Source organism: Schistosoma haematobium, chromosome 4 (assembly GCF_000699445.3).
Source record: "Schistosoma haematobium chromosome 4, whole genome shotgun sequence".
In the NCBI taxonomy this organism is placed as follows: domain Eukaryota; kingdom Metazoa; phylum Platyhelminthes; class Trematoda; order Strigeidida; family Schistosomatidae; genus Schistosoma; species Schistosoma haematobium.
Window position 1 is genome coordinate 38,524,071 of NC_067199.1, and position 21,597 is coordinate 38,545,667.

The 21,597-nt window shown below is 30.3% G+C and overlaps 1 protein-coding gene across 1 annotated transcript in view; it reads left to right on the forward strand.

Moving 5' to 3' along the window:
• Positions 1–230: 230 nt before the first annotated feature.
• Positions 231–21,597, forward strand: part of MS3_00010966 (uncharacterized protein) — a gene marked incomplete at both ends in the record, with an annotated part of 44,360 nt that continues 22,993 nt past the window's right edge. Inside the window, 8 exons of the mRNA XM_051219381.1 lie at positions 231–293; positions 410–466; positions 2,472–2,720; positions 9,668–9,841; positions 10,487–11,055; positions 12,307–12,331; positions 17,540–17,552; positions 17,608–21,554. Of these exons, the coding sequence (XP_051066934.1) occupies positions 231–293; positions 410–466; positions 2,472–2,720; positions 9,668–9,841; positions 10,487–11,055; positions 12,307–12,331; positions 17,540–17,552; positions 17,608–21,554 (5,097 nt within the window). The remainder of the gene's footprint in view (positions 294–409; positions 467–2,471; positions 2,721–9,667; positions 9,842–10,486; positions 11,056–12,306; positions 12,332–17,539; positions 17,553–17,607; positions 21,555–21,597) is intronic.

The following is a 21,597-nucleotide window of genomic DNA, read 5'->3' on the forward strand; positions in this document are numbered from 1 at the left end:
AATATTAATTTTCTTGTAAATAGTTAAAAGAAACTTATGTTCTTTATTTCTCTATCATGTTCCCTTTCGAAAGGATCCTCGAGAAGCTGAGGAAAGAAGGTATTTGATTCGTCAAAATAAGAAATTACTAAACCAGGTTAGTAAATGTTTGTACAACTATATTAATTACTTAATACTAGTTATTTGAATCAGCAAAGAAAATTGAAAGACTGGAGGTAACCAAAGTAGAAATGAAAGAACAACTAGAATTACTGGATTTCCAAATTGTCGAAGTTGAGAATCAGAAAGCTATGGTGTGTTAACCCTTCTTATCTTTATATATTCAGTTATATATTTTTCTAATGGTATCCATTCATATGTGACCTCCGTATTTGCTTATTGTTACTTTATTCTTTGTTTCTTTCTACAGATTGAGGAAGAATTGAGAAAAATTCCCCCAACTTTACATGAGGGAACTCAAACCGAGGTTAGTTACCGTAATTTATTTGTTTACATTCAATCCCAGGTTAAATAGAGAAATATAGGACTCGAAGGTAACATGTGATTATACATGATGCTAATCCATATTACACTACATGATTAACTCTTTAGTTTTATCATAGTACAAGTAATAAGTAAAATGTTAATCTGGAGTTCTTGACTTTTTTAGAGTGAACTGTAACGCACCCTTTAAGTATGTACAAACGTAAGCTTAAAAATAAAGTATTAAACGTAGCGATATTGATCAAAAAGGCGAGGTTTTCATTCTATAGTCTATAATAATCAAGATAAAGTTTATAAAAATCAATAAAAATTTACTATAATAACCACAAATTAAGGGTGGAATAAATACACATCCCTACTTAATCAATATTCCTTGCAGATGTTTATACTGCTAGTTTATTTCACAATGTACATCTTAGAATTCTTGAACGTTCAGTAGTTTGACATTGCTTTGTTGGTAGTTGCAGTGTACTCTGAGAAAAGGATGAGCTATTAATGCAGTTCTTACTAGAAAAAATCAAACGTTTCTGGAACACTTTGTTGTTTATATCACAGACTGTTCATAATTAAACAATCACCGAAAACCGGGAAGCATTGGCCAGTTGTTTCCTCGTAGTATTGAGCGTATCCAAGTGTCTCAATGATCTTTTAACATTTAGGCCACTGAGCTGGTTTCCGGTGGTTTACATTTCTAACTGCAGTCGACTTAAGAGTAACTATTGAGAGATTATTAAACAATAAACTCCTATTAAATTCAGTGAGAAGGAACATGTTAATCTAAAGACTCAAAGCGTTATAAACTGCAACAAAGTGAAAGGAAACGGCTAATCACAACTCATTTTTTGCTAAAGTTGTTTTACTAAAGTATTTTGATTCTGGTCACTACTTCCAAAAAACTATCATGATTGATTATTATGCAAAAAATAATTTTTGCGGGAAAATATTCTTATACTGTCTTTTTTCGTGTAGTTATGGCGTTCATCATTACAATCTGATATCTTCTATGATGCGTTTCATATAGAATGTTTAATAACCACTGTCTTCTTCCACCTAAGATAAATTATACTTTGAAGAAGTCTTCGAGAGTTAAGCTATCACCCTTTGGATGTATTTCTTTTCCACTATCAGTCTTATAGTTCATAACAAGTCTACTGTGCACTTCATGATTTAAGACTTTGCAAAGATCTTATCGTTTTTATTTCATTTAGAAATAAACCGTATCCTAATATTTTAGTGCTAATTTGTCATTCTATTATCATACACATTCGTTTTTCTTCAGAAATTCGTTTTTTAAAAATTGTTGTAGTTGGTGTTCTAGTTTTATTATGGTCTTCGAAAAGCTTTCAAAATTTAGTCATATATTTCAGTAACATCTATTTTATAGGAAGCATACACCTTGTTCAGTCTATTATCATCGCTAAGAATGAAGAAGAATCTTACCACCCATCTTGAATTGAAAGACAATAAGTTAGTTCTTTCTTCTGAAAACTAAAAGCTGTTCAGTTTTTGGTTAAGCGCTCAGGTAAATTACAGTGAAATTGAATGGATATTCAATTTCATTAGTTAATAAACCTGTCTACAATAAACTGTTTTCTTAGATATTTTCTCCAATCAATACTGACAGTCAGAATTTTTTCGATCTCCATTGCTTGAGTAAAACCTACTTTCCTTCTGTTATTTTTCTCTTGTCGGTCATTTAACATATCATTTAGGGATATATGATTCTATGAAGTAGTGGAGTTCATCAATTAATCGACTAAATACCCAATTTATGAAAGCTAATTTAAAAGATTCTAATCGAGATTTCTATGTGATATAAATAAACACTCACATTTTTCATATTTTTACGGCTTATAGTCGTTTTCTACATTTACTACATTTATTTATTCAACTCTAAACACTTTATTTGTAAGTTAATTAGTAATTAAGAAAAATTACAAGCCTATCAAATGTAACATTTTACTTATCACACTTTTATTCTAATCTAGGAAAGTTCCGATAGCCATCAGTTGATATGTCAATTAAAAGAACAATTAAGTCTACTGAGAAGCGATTTATCCAATCAAAAAGCTGAAACAGCAGCTGCTGTTGCTAAACACATTCATATGGATAATTTAATTAAAGAATTACGCCGTGATAATATTGAATTACGTGATCAATTATCTCATGTTGATGATGCTGAAAATTCACTAGCTGAAAGTGATAAACCGATAGCTGCTGATGTTAAACTACTTAAAGTTAGTTTTTTAATGTATTACTTTTGAAAACTTTACTTTTTGTGTATGGTTAATTATTCTATTTTCAAATTGAAAGTATTTCATCTCTTATACATAGATCGTAACTTAATAAGGAAAAAATCCTCATCGGGTTTTTATCATGTTTACTTGAGAAATCACTATTTTAAGACTGTGTGCTCTTATCTGCACCACACTTTTGATGTCAATAATGAAGTATAAATCATGTGTAACATTTATAACCGTTATGTAAAAGTGATATATTTCATATCCATATATTTCGTATCCACGATAATGATAGTAACACTAGTTGCATAATACTTTGTGGTATCGATATTTCGTCTATCAAAAGAAAATTTTATATACATTATCTACTTTTGGGATTATCCTATCAAACATTCATTTATTCATGCGGATAAAATGATGAGAGTGATTTTATCTGTTAACAATTACTCAGGCTTTTGCATAAATCTTAAAGATTAAAGCTTACGTGATAATAAAACTTACTGCTTTGATCTGATAATAACGTAGTTCAGTTTAATTAACTTGAAGGAAAGTAATTCATAATCCAGTTGACAGTAAAATTTTTTAAAGAGTAATGTGTTTATGAAAACTTTTTTACTAACGCCTGTTACATTTCATGAAGCATATGCCACCGATCTCGAACGCACTCTCCCCGGGACTCTTCTTTCCAGTTATTCCTAAGTGCTATTCATTCTTTTGATGTCTGCTTCCAATTCCTAATATAATGTGTTCTACGGTTTGTTTTTTCTCTTTAAACTTGAAGATTCCAAGTTAGAGCTTGCCTCGTGTTACAGTTTGATGATTTCATAAATGAGTTTCTATCCACCTTCGGAGTATTTTCATAGTTTTCTCTTCATGTGGAAGTTAGTTTGCCAACTCGCACAGTAGGCTGCTGCTGATGCTATCCCGTCAACGGTCATTACGTATCTTGTGTAGACAGTTATTTACAACTACCTGTATCTGACAATTTTTAGTGATTTAACTTAAGTTGTCAGATTTGTGTGCTTTAATACATCAAACTATCATGGGAGTAATGAAAAATGATGGAAACCTAATACAAATTTCTTCTGTCCGAAAGCTGAAATCAATTAGTCTAGTTGTTCTATATGTTGTTAATTCCTAATTATATACATAGGTATCAAAATCAATTTCCTATCTGGTAATTTTGTTTCGTGCACAATACTGTTGATGAGGATGATTCTAATAAAGTATAATCGTGTGTGTACACCTAAATGCTTGTATTTGACAACTAGTAAGTAGTTTCCAACCTCAGCAACACTAACCATACTGTCTTATTTGTTTTGCCTAGTGTCAGCCGATTCATAAAGTGTCATAGTCTTGCAAAATTGCTGATTATAGCTCTTGAGACGACCGTTGGTTTTAGCTGAGGAATAGCAGCTATTTAATAATTATTCAGTGGGACAAGACTAAAAAGTAACTTAACATATAATGAACGATGGAAGATTTATTTATAAACAAACTACGATTTAAAACAATACTTAAAACCGTAAAGAAATACACATACTTTTAAACGGTTGGCAAATAAATGAACCAGCAGTTAACAGCTAACCAGCAAACAGTAGAGAACAGTCAACAAAACACAAAGGTGATCAGCGTATTCAACTTTCATCTTAGTAAGAATTATCATCCACTCGTGGAATCTCGCTTACTAATGCTATCACATTACACAACCTTCGTAGTTGAGAAATTCAACCATATTATAATACCACACATGTGAAATACACCACAAAAAATTAAAATCTACCGACTCAAACACTTAATCAAAGTGTAATTGACATATCCGAAACAATATTAAGATAACATCAGTTAGGGATGGATCCATGGCTATCAGAAAGGAAAACAAAAGCCAGTTTTTCATTACATCATAACTGTTAAGGTGTGGGAAACGAAGTGTAAGTAGACACATTCTCTATATTGTTTTGGATGGGATTGAAGAGAGAGGGAGGACTTTCCGGGTTTGACAACACCATTTAGAGATTATTCACTTCATGTGTTGCGATGCGAACTGTCATATGAAACAGTTGGATTTACTCATGATCATATGGTAGAGTTGGCTCTTGAATATTTCTCATCCAACTGTATATCTATGTGTGCAAAACCACTTCCTTTTGTTTGATATTTATCATGGTTTTCATGTGAATACTCAAGGATATCTTTTAGCTCGCTCACAAACGTCTCGTTACATTGTGGTTTTGAGAATGAATGAGAAATACATATCGGTAGCCTAAAATCATATTGTTGCCCATCAATGTAATTAGATGTATAGGAAACATATGGGTGTATTCCTATTCTCTTGATGAGTTTATGATAGGTAGTAATGGAATTTGTAGTTATGGTTACGGCGAGAGTATATATATGCATAGTTAAAAAGGTAAAAATTAATTACTTGGCTATCTTATTTAACTATAGCTGTCGTGATTCATTCAATAACTTTTTTCAATGTGAGATAGGCGGTGTTAGTTTTTGTACGAAACAGAGAATTTTTTGAGCAAGAGATCCGTTCGTATCTAAAGATTTTCTGCCAAAGCGTTTTACCTTTTAAGAAGCCATATTGCCGTTCTAATGACCTAAATATTATATCTGAACAACACAGATTGGAGGTATTGCTTCTTCTAGTCATACGGAAAAACAAATGAATATAATCTAAAATTTCTGTTTAGTGTTATGGGTGACACTGATTGTTGATTTGCTTTATAATTATTTCAATGTAATTAATAATCCCTGAGAATAAAATTTCCCCAAAAATATTTACATATACTCTTTACGGGCTGGGTTAAGAACATTGGGAGCGCAATGCTGAGTGTATGTGCATACGGTCACCCTTGAGTCTACTAATTCTGTCAAGCCTTGTGTAGAAAAGACCAGGCCATAGCAATTCGCTTGATCTCAGGTTCTTTCAATTAGGTGTAAATAAGTAGGTAGCTGATTTGTAATTAAGCAGTGAAAATAGTGACCAGTGATATGAACATTTCCTTAAATACATGTATTTATTACTTTACTCTGTTGACCGTAAAAGTTTTCTGTGGTTTTCATTATCAAAGAACATCGGTGTCCACATAAGTGTAATGTAGGCTAATTTACTAATTTTTCAGAAATAACCATGATTTTTAATCAAAACAAGTCTTCTTGAGGAAATTAGGTTTGTTATTGGATGCCGATTTCGACTTAATAAAAGTGAACACTATATAAGTGATTGTCTATTGAATCATGAGTTCAGAGTTGTTAAATCGAAATAAGTAATGAAATAGAATACAGTGAGTAAAATGAAAACGAATTACAGCAATGGTCTTACAAACTCCATCGATATACTTGATATGTTAGTTATATTAGTCAGATAATGAGTATAAAAATAATGTTACCTTTTAATTCATCTTTGTACTGATTGTTTGAATCTTCTCATTAGTGTTTAAGATTGCAACAATTTAAATACTCAATAAAACATACAAATAGGTTAATAAAATGTCACTTTTTTCAGAAAACATAGTACTGAATAAGTTTTTTGATTTAACAGACTGTTCAATCATTATCGGATTAATATATAATATTAGAAAACATATTACCTAGTTACTTGAATTTATTTGTATGGTTTATGCTTCTTATTTTCTCACATATCAACATTGTTTAAAACCAAGAAATATAACCGAATAACATGTTCTTTAGAGGAATAATATAATTTTAAAATTACATAAACTTGATTGTAGAACGCTAAGGCAGTAATGACTATTTGAAGATGAAATCAGATTAAAGTTTACTTTTTTTTTCAAAAAAACACTTGGATCGGAAACCACTGCTTAGAAAACGTTTCATTTTCTCATAATATTATAAAAGACGCCAATTCGACTTATTATTACTTTGCTTATTAATGTCTGAAATCATATTTACTGATGTATAAATTTCGAATGACGTTGCACCTAAGCGAACAACTCAGTCAATAAGGTACATCTTTAAAATTGGTACATGATTCTGAAATGATTATCAAAGTTAATTGATATAAATGACCTAAAATACGAGATGCTGATTTTGTCAAGAAGTTAAAATTTGTAGCTACTTCATCTGTAGTGCATTGGCAATACATATTAAAAAAACGTAACTTGATGAACTCAAAAAACAAAACGCTAAAACGTATTCTTATTGTGGTTCAACAAATAGGTTGTAACAAAATAAGTGAATAATATATATATAATTCCGTTTTAACTTGAGTCATACATTGTCCAAACAAGTTACAACATATTTTAACAGAAATTTAAGATGAAAAGTTCATTTCTCAGTCAGTTCACTATATATATACTCGTTCGATTGCCATAATAACTACATTGTCTCATTACTACTTGTCATCTATTCATGTACTAATTAAAAGTATTGAAATACACCTATATGTTTCCTGTACATCTGACTATATTAATAGACAACAATTTAATTTTGAAATATTAGAAGTTTCCATATTGTGGTTTAAAACAACATTGTTTTCAATTAGATCCTCAAAATGCTCTACTCTAATATACAATAATATTTACGCACGTTCAAAACTATTAAACCAGTGAAAGCGTATTATGAGTCAGTGCGTATTACAGTAAAGCCTGATGAGAATCTAATTAAGAGCAGTAATATTCGCTTATATCTGTTGTTTCAATGCGATTTTCGGTTAAAACTGAAATCCATTGATTTAAAGCTATCGATATGTATTTCTCATTCATTCTCAAAACCACAATGTAACGAGACGTTTGTGAGCGAGCTAAAAGATATCCTTGAGTATTCACATGAAAACCATGATAAATATCAAACAAAAGGAAGTGGTTTTGCACACATAGATATACAGTTGGATGAGAAATATTCAAGAGCCAACTCTACCATATGATCATGAGTAAATCCAACTGTTTCATATGACAGTTCGCATCGCAACACATGAAGTGAATAATCTCTAAACGGTGTTGTCAAACCCGGAAAGTCCTCCCTCTCTCTTCAATCCCATCCAAAACAATATAGAGAATGTGTCTACTTACACTTCGTTTCCCACACCTTAACAGTTATGATGTAATGAAAAACTGGCTTTTGTTTTCCTTTCTGATAGCCATGGATCCATCCCTAACTGATGTTATCTTAATATTGTTTCGGATATGTCAATTACACTTTGATTAAGTGTTTGAGTCGGTAGATTTTAATTTTTTGTGGTGTATTTCACATGTGTGGTATTATAATATGGTTGAATTTCTCAACTACGAAGGTTGTGTAATGTGATAGCATTAGTAAGCGAGATTCCACGAGTAGATGATAATTCTTACTAAGATGAAAGTTGAATACGCTGATCACCTTTGTGTTTTGTTGACTGTTCTCTACTGTTTGCTGGTTAGCTGTTAACTGCTGGTTCAACGCATTTTAAGTCATTTATATTGGGTCACCTTACATCTTTAGCTTCAAGAGGCTATTTTTCATGAATATGGAGCTATTATAAATCCAGCAACGCCTTTTAAAACTGATATCATGGAGTGAAAGATAATCCGTTGTCTTTGATTTTTCTACCTCACACTAGTTTGTTTTCACCTGCAACAACATTGTTAGTGCTCACACAATCTCGGAGACTCGAAAAGCTTACGATTATTTCTGATTAGCGGTTGTAGGTACAGACTTGTATCTGTCTTACTAAATTTTTTTGGATTTTAAGGGTGGAATGTAGTCGCCGTATTTTAGGATACCAAGTGGGACTGGAATAGCCTGATTAACAGTTCACTCCAAGATACTGTATTCCTTTTATCGCACATTAAATGTAACGCTTTGGTTCTCCAAGTGCTATACGGTTTGCATTATCTACAAATTGCAGTGTTATTTTGGTCATTTTCATGAGACTGAGGGAGTAAAATGTTCCAAACTACGCTAGGATAAGTGACTATGAAAATCAAATCTTTCTCTCCCTAATATTATGTTTTCTAACGCTATAATTATGAGAAGACCACGAACAACCATGTAGACTGGATAACATGAATTCTTTCAATTTGTTTTCATGTAACCACTTAAGTTCAGTCTTGTGATCTTTTGCTACAATATCAGTTGTAGTTCTAGTACATTTTGAAACCTTAAACATGTTTGCTAAATTCTATCCAAGCTTTTCAGCTTTGTTTCCATGTGTAATGCATCATACTGATGCCCTTTTGTACCAAGTTCTAACCTATTTGACTTCTATATATTTGTTAAATTACAATGGGAATTTTGATTTTGAAATAAAATAAATTCATGTTATTTGGTTTACATCGTTGAATGATTGTTCAATATTACGAATCGATTGTAGTTAAACATGCAAACTATTAGATACTGACTTACTGATATTGAGGTTTAATTCGAGACTGTAGGTCCCGTGTTCGACTTTGGGTTGAGAAACCATAGATGCCCACTCCTGTTGGGTCCCCTTCTGGTTCGAAACACCTTCAGTGCTTTCTGGCTTTCAAAAGTTGTGTAACTAAGATCAGTTCAAAATGTTAATCATATACATATTTAAGCCATGTTCTTATCACACATGTGGCATTCACTTAAAATATCTTGTCACGAAGTCATTTTACACACAACTCACGTCAATCAATCTTTTTCCAAGTGTGATCTACCTAAAATATAAATGGCTATATATATATGTTCATATTTCGTCACGGTTGATATTGACTAACGTGAAAATCCATACAGATCCCTTTATGCAAGTTACTGATTATTTATTCGCTGTTATAAAGGTGTGTTAAGCTTTCCTTACAATATACATAGGTGTACACTTGCAAACGAGTGTATACAAAAAAGATATCGCCTAGTTCCAGGTCACATTATTTTCCTATTCATTATTTGACGGTGTACTTTATTTGTGAGTTCTATTTTTCAGATAAGTTTTTAACCCTAATTCATTTTATCATTATATTTCTATTTGTTATAAGGCTCAATTAGCTGAACAGTTAGAACGTGTCAAAGATTTAGAAGAAAAATTGAATTCATCAAGATTGTATTCAGAAAAATTAGAATCCCGTGTACAAGACCTTATAGGAAAAAATAGCTGTCATCCATCTACTGAATCTGTATCATTCGAAATAGATCATTCTGAGCAAAATACAGTGAGTTTTCATACTGCTTTATTTTTGCATGTAATCATTTTATACTAATCAATGAAACATGATTTAATTGTTTACGTAATACTTAACATTCGATATGTAACCTAAAAGTTTACCATTATTAAGTTATCATTATAAAATATGTCAACATTAGTTCAATAATTATAATAACATACGCTTTATTTGTAGTGAACCTTTAATAACAATGTAAAAAAGTTTCCAATATGTAATCCTTTATACAAATGAGAAATATTGAATTAGATCTGGTCAGATTACCTGAGAAACTGTTTTATTTTTTACTTGACAATAACAATGAAGAAATGACTTGTTAGTTCTGTGTCGCTCTTATCTGACCATTGAGTTATAATTTGTTAGTGTCACCCAGTTAAAACGCGTAAGAAAGAATCCTAAATTAAGCTTAATTTTTTTATTTGAATGAAAGTAAATTGTTTAGTGAAATTGTAAACGCTAATAGACAAAATCCACTCGAGTTTATTCTGTAGACAGTGTAGGATTACTTAGTAGTACTTTACTTTCACCAGTTTCCTTGTAAACTATTGTTAACCAGTTATAAATTCTGATAACCACACCTTTTTATGAAAATCGGTTTAATTTTACTATCTTTTATTAATGATCATAAACGTCCAGACTGCTGTACTTCATTCAATGGACGATACCAAACCGGTTACTGTTTCTCAATCACAACCACCTCCATTAAAAACAACAGGAGCACAACCTAAAGTAGATGATATACTTCTTCAACAAACAATTCATACATTTCAGGCACTTCTAGATGAACGTGATCAAGAAATAAGTCAATTAAAAAAACATATTGTACAAAATCCATCTAACACTGAGTTAACATCAGATATAAATCTACCCAAATTATACGAATCATCAATTCAAACAGAATTAAATAATGAACAAATGGAAAAACTATCAAATTTAAAAGATACTTTAAATTCAGGTGGTCAGTTATTGACTAGTGAACAGTATGAAACATTGAACAATGAATTAAATGAAACATTGAAAACATTAACAAACAACCCTGATAATCGTAACATACCATCGTCTGAACAACTATCATCATCTACAAATGAAAAAGAAAAGTCAACTCAGAACTATGGTGATCTAATTCAAACAGTGAATAAATTAAGAAAAGCATCTGAAACTATTAAACCAATGTCAACTTCATCAGAGTTAAAACCAAGTGATATGTACGTTTTAAATTTATTACAGCCTCGTTATCATTTATAAATTCATATATAACATACTGAAATTCATCCTTTACCTTGACTGTCGATGTTTTGTAGTGGCTAAATCAGAACGTGACATCAACCCATGAAATCATTGACTGTTGAACTGGATCGTATTGATAATTCCAGATTACTTGGTTGTGATCAGTGTCGTTATCGTAACCAATGTTTGAATACATTGGGCGACGTAACTCATAACTGATCATAATGGCTCAAATGTAATCCCTCTTTGTTTTACCTCAGATATTGAGTTCTAAAATTAGCTTATACTTTTTGATCCATAAAATAAATTTTTCTCCTCAATGGGATTGTTTAGGCCTAATTTTTCTTATTACCACTGGTACTGTAACTACCTCTACTAATCGCGGATTTGTCTTGATAAGTTTATCTCGTTGTGCTAGCGTACTAAGGAAACTTAAATTGATGTTCATATGTGCAGATTCTATGTTGCTTACTACTGAATGATAATTAAGGTTATGTTGATTAATATATTTTGTAGAGTCTATTAGGGCTCACATCTGGTTCATGATATTCCTTTAAAAATTATTTCATTGAAATAATAATTGGAATTTGTCTCTGACTTCATTTTCAAGAACCAAGCAATGGAAACTCGATTATCAAGATTTCTCTTATTTTTGTTATTCATCTGTATCTCTGCTCCACTCTCTATTTCAACAGATAAAGTTGAGTAAGACTAAACACAATGAAAGAAGCTGGAAATTCTCACCACAATTACTAATTTTTAAACAATACCACGCATAAGTATTTTTAAGCAGAGCTAAATGGTGCTTGATAGTGGATTTCAGTACACACGCTTTGTCCGATTTTGGACTCGTCAGTTGGATGCTTCTCCATCCTAGTGTTGGTCTCCACTGTGAGGTTCAAAACCAGTACTTACCGCTTCAACCACCCAACGAAATGTTCAATAAGATGTCGATTATACATAAATTCTGACATGTAAAAAGGCTATGAATTATAATTTGTAAATGAAATTTGATTCTTCCTGTTGCTGACGTTAAAGGCTGAAATCGATCGATCCTCTTTGGCATTAGGTAGCCTAAGAGAATTACTTTAATATCGCCATTAAGTCATTAGCTTTTTTTGGGCAAGTTGGATGATGGCTAGTATAGTTTAATAATAGTTTTCATACTGCCTGTTAGTTTATTGCTACTTTTTTCTTTCAGCTAAACATTTCGATGTTTTTCTTTTTAGCGTTGATCAGGCGAATCCGAATACAGTGAGTTCAGCTATTGCTCATTTCGTTTGATATATATATATATATATATATATATATATATATATATATATATAACTATATTGAAACTTGGAAATACTAGCAAACTATGAGGCCATATTTGTGCCGTTAAAATTTTGATGATCTGTTTACTAGGCTCAATTTATATCTCGATTGGTGACAGTTTAGTACTTACTTGCAATGAGTAAATGGAAATATTTACTTTTTTTGCTTCAACTATTATTGTTTAAGCTGAAATAAAAAGTACTCGTCATCCTTTTCAAACTGAAAATCACTGGCAAATATCTTATGATACTGTATTTTACGACAGGCTAGATCATAAGACAAATACAGTCATTCATCGATGAACACTGTATTGCTCATATTGCACCAATACTGTGTTATTGGTATTTGGGTTTGTGGAGATAATACGAACTGGCTTCAGTTAGACAATCATTAGGAACCAGGAAGCGCTGAATAGCTATTTCATCCTAGTATGGAATTCGTCAGTAGTACACATCAACGATCCAACTGGGGATCGAACCCAGGATGTCCAGGTTTTGCGAGAGCGTTTAGACCACTGAGTCGTCGTTCACCGGCTTACATTCCCAACTCCAGTCACTTCCCAGAGTTCTAATGAGGAGCTGTAACTAATGGAGTCCAAATATGTTGAGTATGAGATAGCTACTCACTAATGGGATTGAAAGATTGGGTAATTTTCATATTTGATTGTTGTTAGAAATGTAAACCAATGAATTGTTCATTTCTTATAGCTAAATTAAATTTATTTTTAGTTCTGTTTCGAAGAGTCATTTTTCATTTCGCGAATGCAATTCATATTCCAGTTTAGTTATAGTAATGTAATGAACACTTATGTGTGGCAATACACACATGTATTTTTATGTTCATATTAATAGTTTATTTACATATTCATGTCACACATTAAACATAAAATTATAGTCATTGTTGTCCTCTCGTCCACAATGTAGAAATATAATTATGCACATCTATCGATCAGGTTGAATGTTACTTGCATATTTACTTTCAACTTGTATCTGTACATGAATTGTGAATATTCAGATAGTTTGTAACATGCTAATCGATTCAGACTAGCTAATTTTATTTTGAAGTATGCCTATGCACTACATATATCTGTTATTATAAACCAATATATAACTAACTTACTAGTTTCTAAACCAAGATGGATAGTGGCTCACAATGGAATCCAGGATGCACGTTTCGTTTTATTCGGGACTCGTCAGCTGGGTGTACCTGCATCTCAGAGTTCATGTTCACTCAGGAACTTGAACTCAGCACCATTCGCTTCAAACTCCATCGCGTTATCCACTTAGCTATTGAGTCCTGATAGCCACTCAATCATTCAATCGAGTGAGGTTTGAATTCACTTGGTATTGTTTATTTGATTCTTCCCATTGATGTTTAGGGCTGCAATTGATCAATCTCTTATTGGCGTACTTGCAACACGCACAGTATGAATCAACATCAATGGGAAGATTCAAGTAAACAATACCAAGTGAACCTAACTTAATAGTTGATTTTTAAGATTTGATCCGGTCATGTGCAATATATCACATTTAATCTAACTTTTACGATTTTTGCTTACTGACATAGATAATTTTATTGTCATCATTATAATAAAGGTTAGTTAAATGTCGAATGTGATCAAACCATTATTATTTTTCCGTTTTTCTGTGGGTGATTAATTCCAACCAATTTTTTCTGAATATACATTCATGAACAAATGTTCTTCGAAAATAATCTATAGTGTAATATTACGTTAAACTTGATAAAATCATTATCGTTTATTAAGAATTTATTAAAGATGCTTAGAGTACTTGTACACTGAAGTGTCTTATGTCCAAATGTTTTTTTAGCTGAAGTGACAGTGTTTTATAAATATCGTTAGAAAAACTGTGCGAAAATAAAGCATCACTACATGAAACATTGTAGATGGGATTGTTTTCTAGAAATTAAGTAGCTCAAATAAAATGATTGAATTTCATTCATTAATTAATGTTTCTATCGAAATTAATTTTGTTAGTGACTTTCATTCTTTCTTAGTATACCTAATTTCTTTTCATTGTAAAGTTTTTTATGCTTACACAGATGCTCGATTATCATGTCATTTATTTCCTATTGAACAGACTTAGATAATCATAAGTCATTGCATAATACAGACATGAATGTCTTTTTTATTTATTCACGTGAATAAAAAGAATTAATGCTCTACAAATACATTGGTGTATACTTTTAGTTATCTCTTAGTAAAACTGACACCGTTGACCCTTACTTAAACGAAACAACTGTCCACTGCTTCCAGGTTTTCCATAGTGTTCTAGCTTTAATCGACTCATGAATTCAACTATTAAAAATACTGCAATCTCCACAAACTCCCTTACTGACAATTGTAACAATTGATAGTTAATTAAAATAACCCATAGTGTCATTGAATAAGAAAAAGAGAATTCAGCGAAGAAAATTTTCTTTTTGACGAAATCGTTAAAAAGAACATTTTCTTCGCTGAATTCTCTTTTTCTTATTCAATTGATAGTTACATAAAAACTTTTTTTTTGATTTATCCTTTTTAAGTTTTGAATATCATAAATGCTAAATGCTTATTTTTCTTCTGTAAATTAGCATACATATTCACGTGCATATTATATATATATATATATATATTCTTGTTATTGTTAGACTTTTGGACAATTGACGAAAATCATTAGTAAAAAATCACCAACTATCTTTAATGTGTGAATGTAGTTACTAGTTAGAAAGAAAAAAATAATAAGAAATATTGTATTTTATTCAGTTCAATCCAATGTATATTGAACATTGAAATTTCAATATTAGAATTATGACTTAATTTATAATACGTTTCTTTTTTAAAAAAAAAATGTAGTCAAAGTGTCACTCATTTGTTATAGTTCTACTAGTAGTAATCTTAGCAATAGTATTTGCATTCATATTTACAATAGTAGCAATGATAATACATACTAATTTGAGTACTAATATAACATTAGTTTTACTTATTGAACTGTCTTCTTGAGTTTAATATTTTCAATTATTAGTTCTGTGTATCAGTTAAACTATAGATTTTAAATGAAAATGTTAAATAGGTATTTAGTTAGTGAAACATTAATATTATCTGAGTTTAACATAGAAGTATATTGCTATTTGATTTTAGAAAAAAAATGTTAACAGAAGCACTGGTAAAGTTATAATCCATAATGACAAAGTTAAATGATAATATTGATTCCGAATAACTTATTGTAATATATATTTATGGTGAAATTTCTTGTTAACTGTTTAACCTTATATTAGTTTCAGAGATATTAGAATTATTTTACATTATGTATACAATGTACAGTTATTTTCATAACGATAAACCTTAACCTCCGTCCAAAACTATCATGTACTTTTAGTTGTTTTTTTTAAGGTTTGTTCTTGAGTATAAATGGTTAAAATAAATAACTTAATGAAGTCAAATTCGATCTTTTATTTACGAATAATTTAAATACAGAATTTTATGCTTCATTGAATAAATCATCGGCGTTCTTTAACTTAGTAATGTAAACGAATGATTTGATCTATCGTTCCAAACCTTATTTTAGATTTTTCCTGAGTAAGATGGTTTTATTCAGTTCGTTTATTAAAATGATGTTCCGTTTGTCTTTTTCGATCTGATTCAGTGGATTGAGCACTTTAAATATTGTGCTAAAGTTTCAATAACTTCATAGATCTGATTCCATTCAGATAGCCGAACATTTCATCACTAATTATACAAGGGTCTTAATCTTATTAAATGCACGAATCTTTGATTAGTTAGGGAGCTGTTTTCAATTCAAGTATAGGTTAGAAAACAATGGTTCATTTCTATTTCAGTATTAGTAAAGTTCGAATAAAGCGTATTCTACAAAAACCCCATGAGAATCTTATATCGTATACGGAAGGTTTGTGTAGATAGGTTCAACCTTTTCGATTTATAGATACAGTACATTGACAATACTGTTGTTTTCATTTATTGTTTAACACAGATCAATAATATTCATCTAAAATAAATTTCACTATTAGCCACAATTCAGACAATAGCTCACAAATGTCTATAAAAAATGGTTTAATCGAAGTATCAGTTTTGCGTATAGACTTTCATATGAAAGACCAAAACAAATTTTTAAACTGACTAAATACTAGATAGACATATTTATTAGTACAGGCATGTGAGTTTTTCTGTGTTCCTATTTATCATTTTACTACTGCATAAATTCTGTAGTCTTAAGATTTATCATTTATTGTGACTAAGGGAAACAATAATAATTAAAAACAGACAGGAAATATATTGATGAAACTAGTATTCTGCAAAAGTGATACGCATAATTTATCTCTGAAATTTTCAATCCCACAACAACTGTAATATTTTTCAGTACCATTAAGTGTGAATTAGTTTGAAAACCTGGATAGAAAATGCTAATATCCTCTGGAAAAAGGGTATTCTATCTAAGAATAACCATAACTTAGTCTTACAACTGGAATTTTGAAATTATCAGTGTCAATAGGTTTTAATGCAACGATACATGCACCTATTTTCGCTCTATTGTGTTTTTAATGGTTGAAGTCAGTTGGTAGGATACTCTTGGCTTAGGTCTCATCCTAGTTAGCACTCGTCATTATATGTGCCAGAATCCTTAAGGGGACTGGCAACCTCTGTGGCGTTCAAACCAGCATCATCCAGCTTCATAGTCTGAGACATTAGTACCGAGCTGCTCAGTTCTCAACTGACCTCCTGTAGAACCGAGATATTTGAAATTAATTAATCCACATGTAGTCTCCGATCTCCTGTTGTTCTAGTAACTTAGTGCTGGTTAAACTCTATTAAACAAGTTGAAAAGCGATATGTAGAAATGTAGTAAATGAGAATAATCTAAAGTTTCGGTGCCCGTTTATTTAGTGTTTTAAATTGTGAACTTTTATTAGTGTGACTTTATTGGTTTGCTTAGAACTTTCTTAAACCGATTTCATTTGGACGAAAACAATAAAAAACCATTTTATGTGTGCACGATCAAACTAACGGGAAAAATGAACGAAATTGTTTACTTTAAAATATTTTTGATGTAATTATTGTTTATGGCCATTTATTTTCTTTCAATAAAAAGGAGAACCATGCATTAAATGATTTCTATCATGTTCATTTAGATTGAAAGGTCATGTAAGTCGAATCAAATAAATTCTGCTAAAAATCAAAATAAATATATTTCATATAGGTCATACACCTTCTGATAATGGTAAACAAGAGTTAACTAGTCGAATAACAACCAGTCTCCTAGAAAAACCTGAAAGTGAACAACAACAACCATTGAAAACTCGAAATGCAGCTTCACCATCGACAAGTCCTATACGTAATTTATTACATAGGCCATCTTCAATTTTTGGTCGTGAAGGAAATAGTGCAAGAAGCTCAATTAGTGATCCTAACAAAAAACCAGGATTATTCAATAAAGTCGAGAATTTTTTTAAAACCAATAGCCCTAAATACGAATCTGTTGCTGTAGGAAACAGTACCGATGAAGCTGTAACCACTGAAAATAATGAAAATACTGATCAACAACAAACACATCCCACTGTATTGCCGAAAATTAGTGTTTCTTATCAATCTGGTGATTTTCAAGATAGTAAAAACCATGACATCAAAAATGAAATAATGAACGAAACAGCTGTCAAAAATAACGTGACGGAAAGCTCAGTCAATATTACAGAATCAACAAATAGTGGCCCAGTCAGTACTCCCATAGACGTTACTAGCAAACCCCAAAACAGTAGTATTGCAACACAGAATAATGAAATGTTGAAAACAAAAAGCGATTCAAGTGACAAAATTTCAAATCCCATTGGTCTTTCATCAAATTCGAAAATTACTGTTGCGAAACCGCCAGAACTAAAATCTGAAGTTTCTATTAATAATAATACGACCAATACTCATAACGAAAGCAACGTAATTAGTAGTGTAGTAAAACCTGACACTCAATCAAGCAAGAAAGAGTCAGACTCAAAGACCAGTTCCTCACATGAAGCAAATGCATCAACAAAAACAGCTGAGTCAATGAAGTCTAATACGGTCAACACTCCCATTATCACTGATACTACTAACTCTACTACTAAAGATGTACAAAACAAGAAAACTATGCCAGAAAACATTAGTACACCTGTAAAGGACTCCTCCAACAAGAACAACAACACTAAGAGTTCTGACACTCACTTGTCGACGAATGAACCAGCACCCTCACAAAAAGAGATTAAATCGACGCCAAGTGTGTCAAGTAAATCCACTGATTCGAAGATTGCTGCCGAAACTGAGAATCCTCCGAAAGTCAGTAGTACCGACCCTTCAAGTTCAAATATGACCGATCATATTAATAGTTTGGATGTTAAATCAAAGTTTAATAATAAGCATACGATAAATTATAATAAACAAAATCAGGATAATGTAATTTCACCAGAACAACCTGCGAATAATAATATTAATAAATCGGATCATTCAAAGTTATCAAAAATTGCTTTACGTCGAGATACAGTAGTTCTTGAAAATCCTAAAAGCTTATTACCAACAACGACCGATATTAATATTGATAATAGTCAAAAAGAAACCTCTAATGATCAGCTAAAAAATCCAACAAATGAATCAGTAAGTAGGTTAATTACTGATATTGAACAATTAAGAAACGAATTGTGTAAGTTTCCTGCTTCAATAAATCATACAAAAGTATCAATAGCTAGTCAAACAAATCAACAAAATATGCTCAACTGTTCTACTCAAACTATACCATCAACTGTTAACTGTGATCAGAATCAATTAGAAAATAATACTTTTCAGCTACAATTAGAATCTTTAATATTATATAGTATAAAATATGATATCAATCTTTCGAAGAAGAATAATAGTTCCACAAAAGTTATGCAATATCCTTTACAAATGAAAAAAACACCTTATTTAACTCATTCAAAAGTACTTGAATATAGTTCATCATTGAAAGAAACCAATAAATCACTTATGTATAATACTTGTCCACAACAATCTATTAATCATTCGTATGAATTTGCTTCATCATTGTTTCATTCGTTACAAAAGGAATATGTAAAAAATTTCAATAAACTTTCATCTTCAAACTTAAATGATCTAAATCTATTTACATTGACACAGTTTATTTTACAAACATACGATATATGGAATTATGATTTAAATTCAGAGAATTATAGTAGTAATACTAACCCTATTCGAATAAAACGTAACAGTACTACTAATAATAATCTTAATCAACTTTCTATTATTAAAACACCATTACATTATAAAATTAATATTCGTCAATTTTGTAATAATTTATTATTATGCATAATATGTATTTATATGGATACTGAACAATTATCTCCAAGGCAACGTTATACACGTATTATATCATTTATAAAAAAATTAATGAATAATTATTTTCATCATACCAATAATACTAATAATAATGATTATTTTTTTAATGAATTTCATCAATTTTGTAATGAAAAATTATTACATAATCATTTATGGTTTAGTCAAATCATTTATGAAGGTTTAATTCTATTACAACCATTTCATATAGAATGGATTCATTCATGTATTGATTTAATCAATTTATCAAATCATACATTACAAAAGATTAAATTTCGTTTAACTACTAATATCACTATTACATTACCTAATATTAAATTAAATAATGATTCTATATTTGAATTAATACCATCTACAATGATTAATTCATTATGTCGAACAAATGAAATGTATAATTTAATATATTTACGTATATTATATACTAATTTAATATTAACACCAATGAATTTAACATTAATAATCAAAATTTATAATAGTTTTGTAGATGCTATCAATTATTTATTATCATTATCGAATTATACAACAACAACAACAACAACATCATTATATCGAAATATTACTGAGCCTATTATAGATCTTAGTTATATAACAAGTCAATTATTACAATTATTTATTCAATTAAAATATCGTCTATGGGAAATGATGATACAACCAATTGTAAATAATAATCAAAATACATTAATACTAGATCAATTATTAAATTGTATTAATCCACAAGTATTAAAACATTTCAATACTATCTGTTCTAATACAAATCATCATAGTAACATTTATTTATTTATATTAATATTTCGAATATTAATGTCAGTACAATTTGAATCAGATTGTTTAATACATGAAACACAACCAATAAATTCACCAATATATGGTTTTAATTATAGTGTTATCATGAGTAGTTTAACAAATTGTTCAATTACTGGACCATCTAAAAGTGATCATATTCTATGTGAAGATAATGAAACTTATCATCATCTTTTATATCATATTTATGAAATGTGTTATGCAGAATGGTTAATGACAGGTTTATGGCCTTATAATAAAGTGAAAATGTTCAATGATCATCATCATCATCATTCACAACAATTATCTGTTCAATATTTATGGTTTCATGCATTAAAACAAAAAGATGAATTAATGACATTATTATTTCATAATAGTTTGATTAATAATTTCAAATTTGGTTTACAACAATTAGTCAAACAAAAATCAATAAATATTAAACTATGGTTACCTGTTAAATTTAATTCAACTGATTTAAACAATGGTACATTTTGGTCTCGTGTCTATTTAGCCGCAATTATGCAATGGTATGATACAAATCCAAAATCAACAAATTGTGGAACTATTATTAGTAAACTATCTCATATATTAAATATTAATTCATCGACGACAAGTAATAAGAGAACGAATTATATGAATATAAATAATTATAATAAAAGTTGTTGTCGTGTATTTTTGCGCAAACTGGAAGAAGTTCGATGTAACTGGTCATATTCAAATTATGTTAATTACGACCTCATGTATATCTGGTGCCTGATGTCAGATGATATTCATTGTTGTAGTACAAGTGGGAATGTGTACCAAGGAAGCGATAATAATAATGCCGATCTATATCATCCATCAATTATATTTGAGAAGAATTTAAATATGCTACCGGACAATGTAGTGACACAATTGAAGCTAGCTTATTTTATTGAACCATCTATTCTATTTACTACTATATCACATAAAACAGTATCAGAATACATATTGAAATATCAACAACAGTTAGCGAATACGAAATGTTCATATTCTGAGGTGATTGGTATAACAAAGAAATGGATTGGTTTTTCTCCTAAAA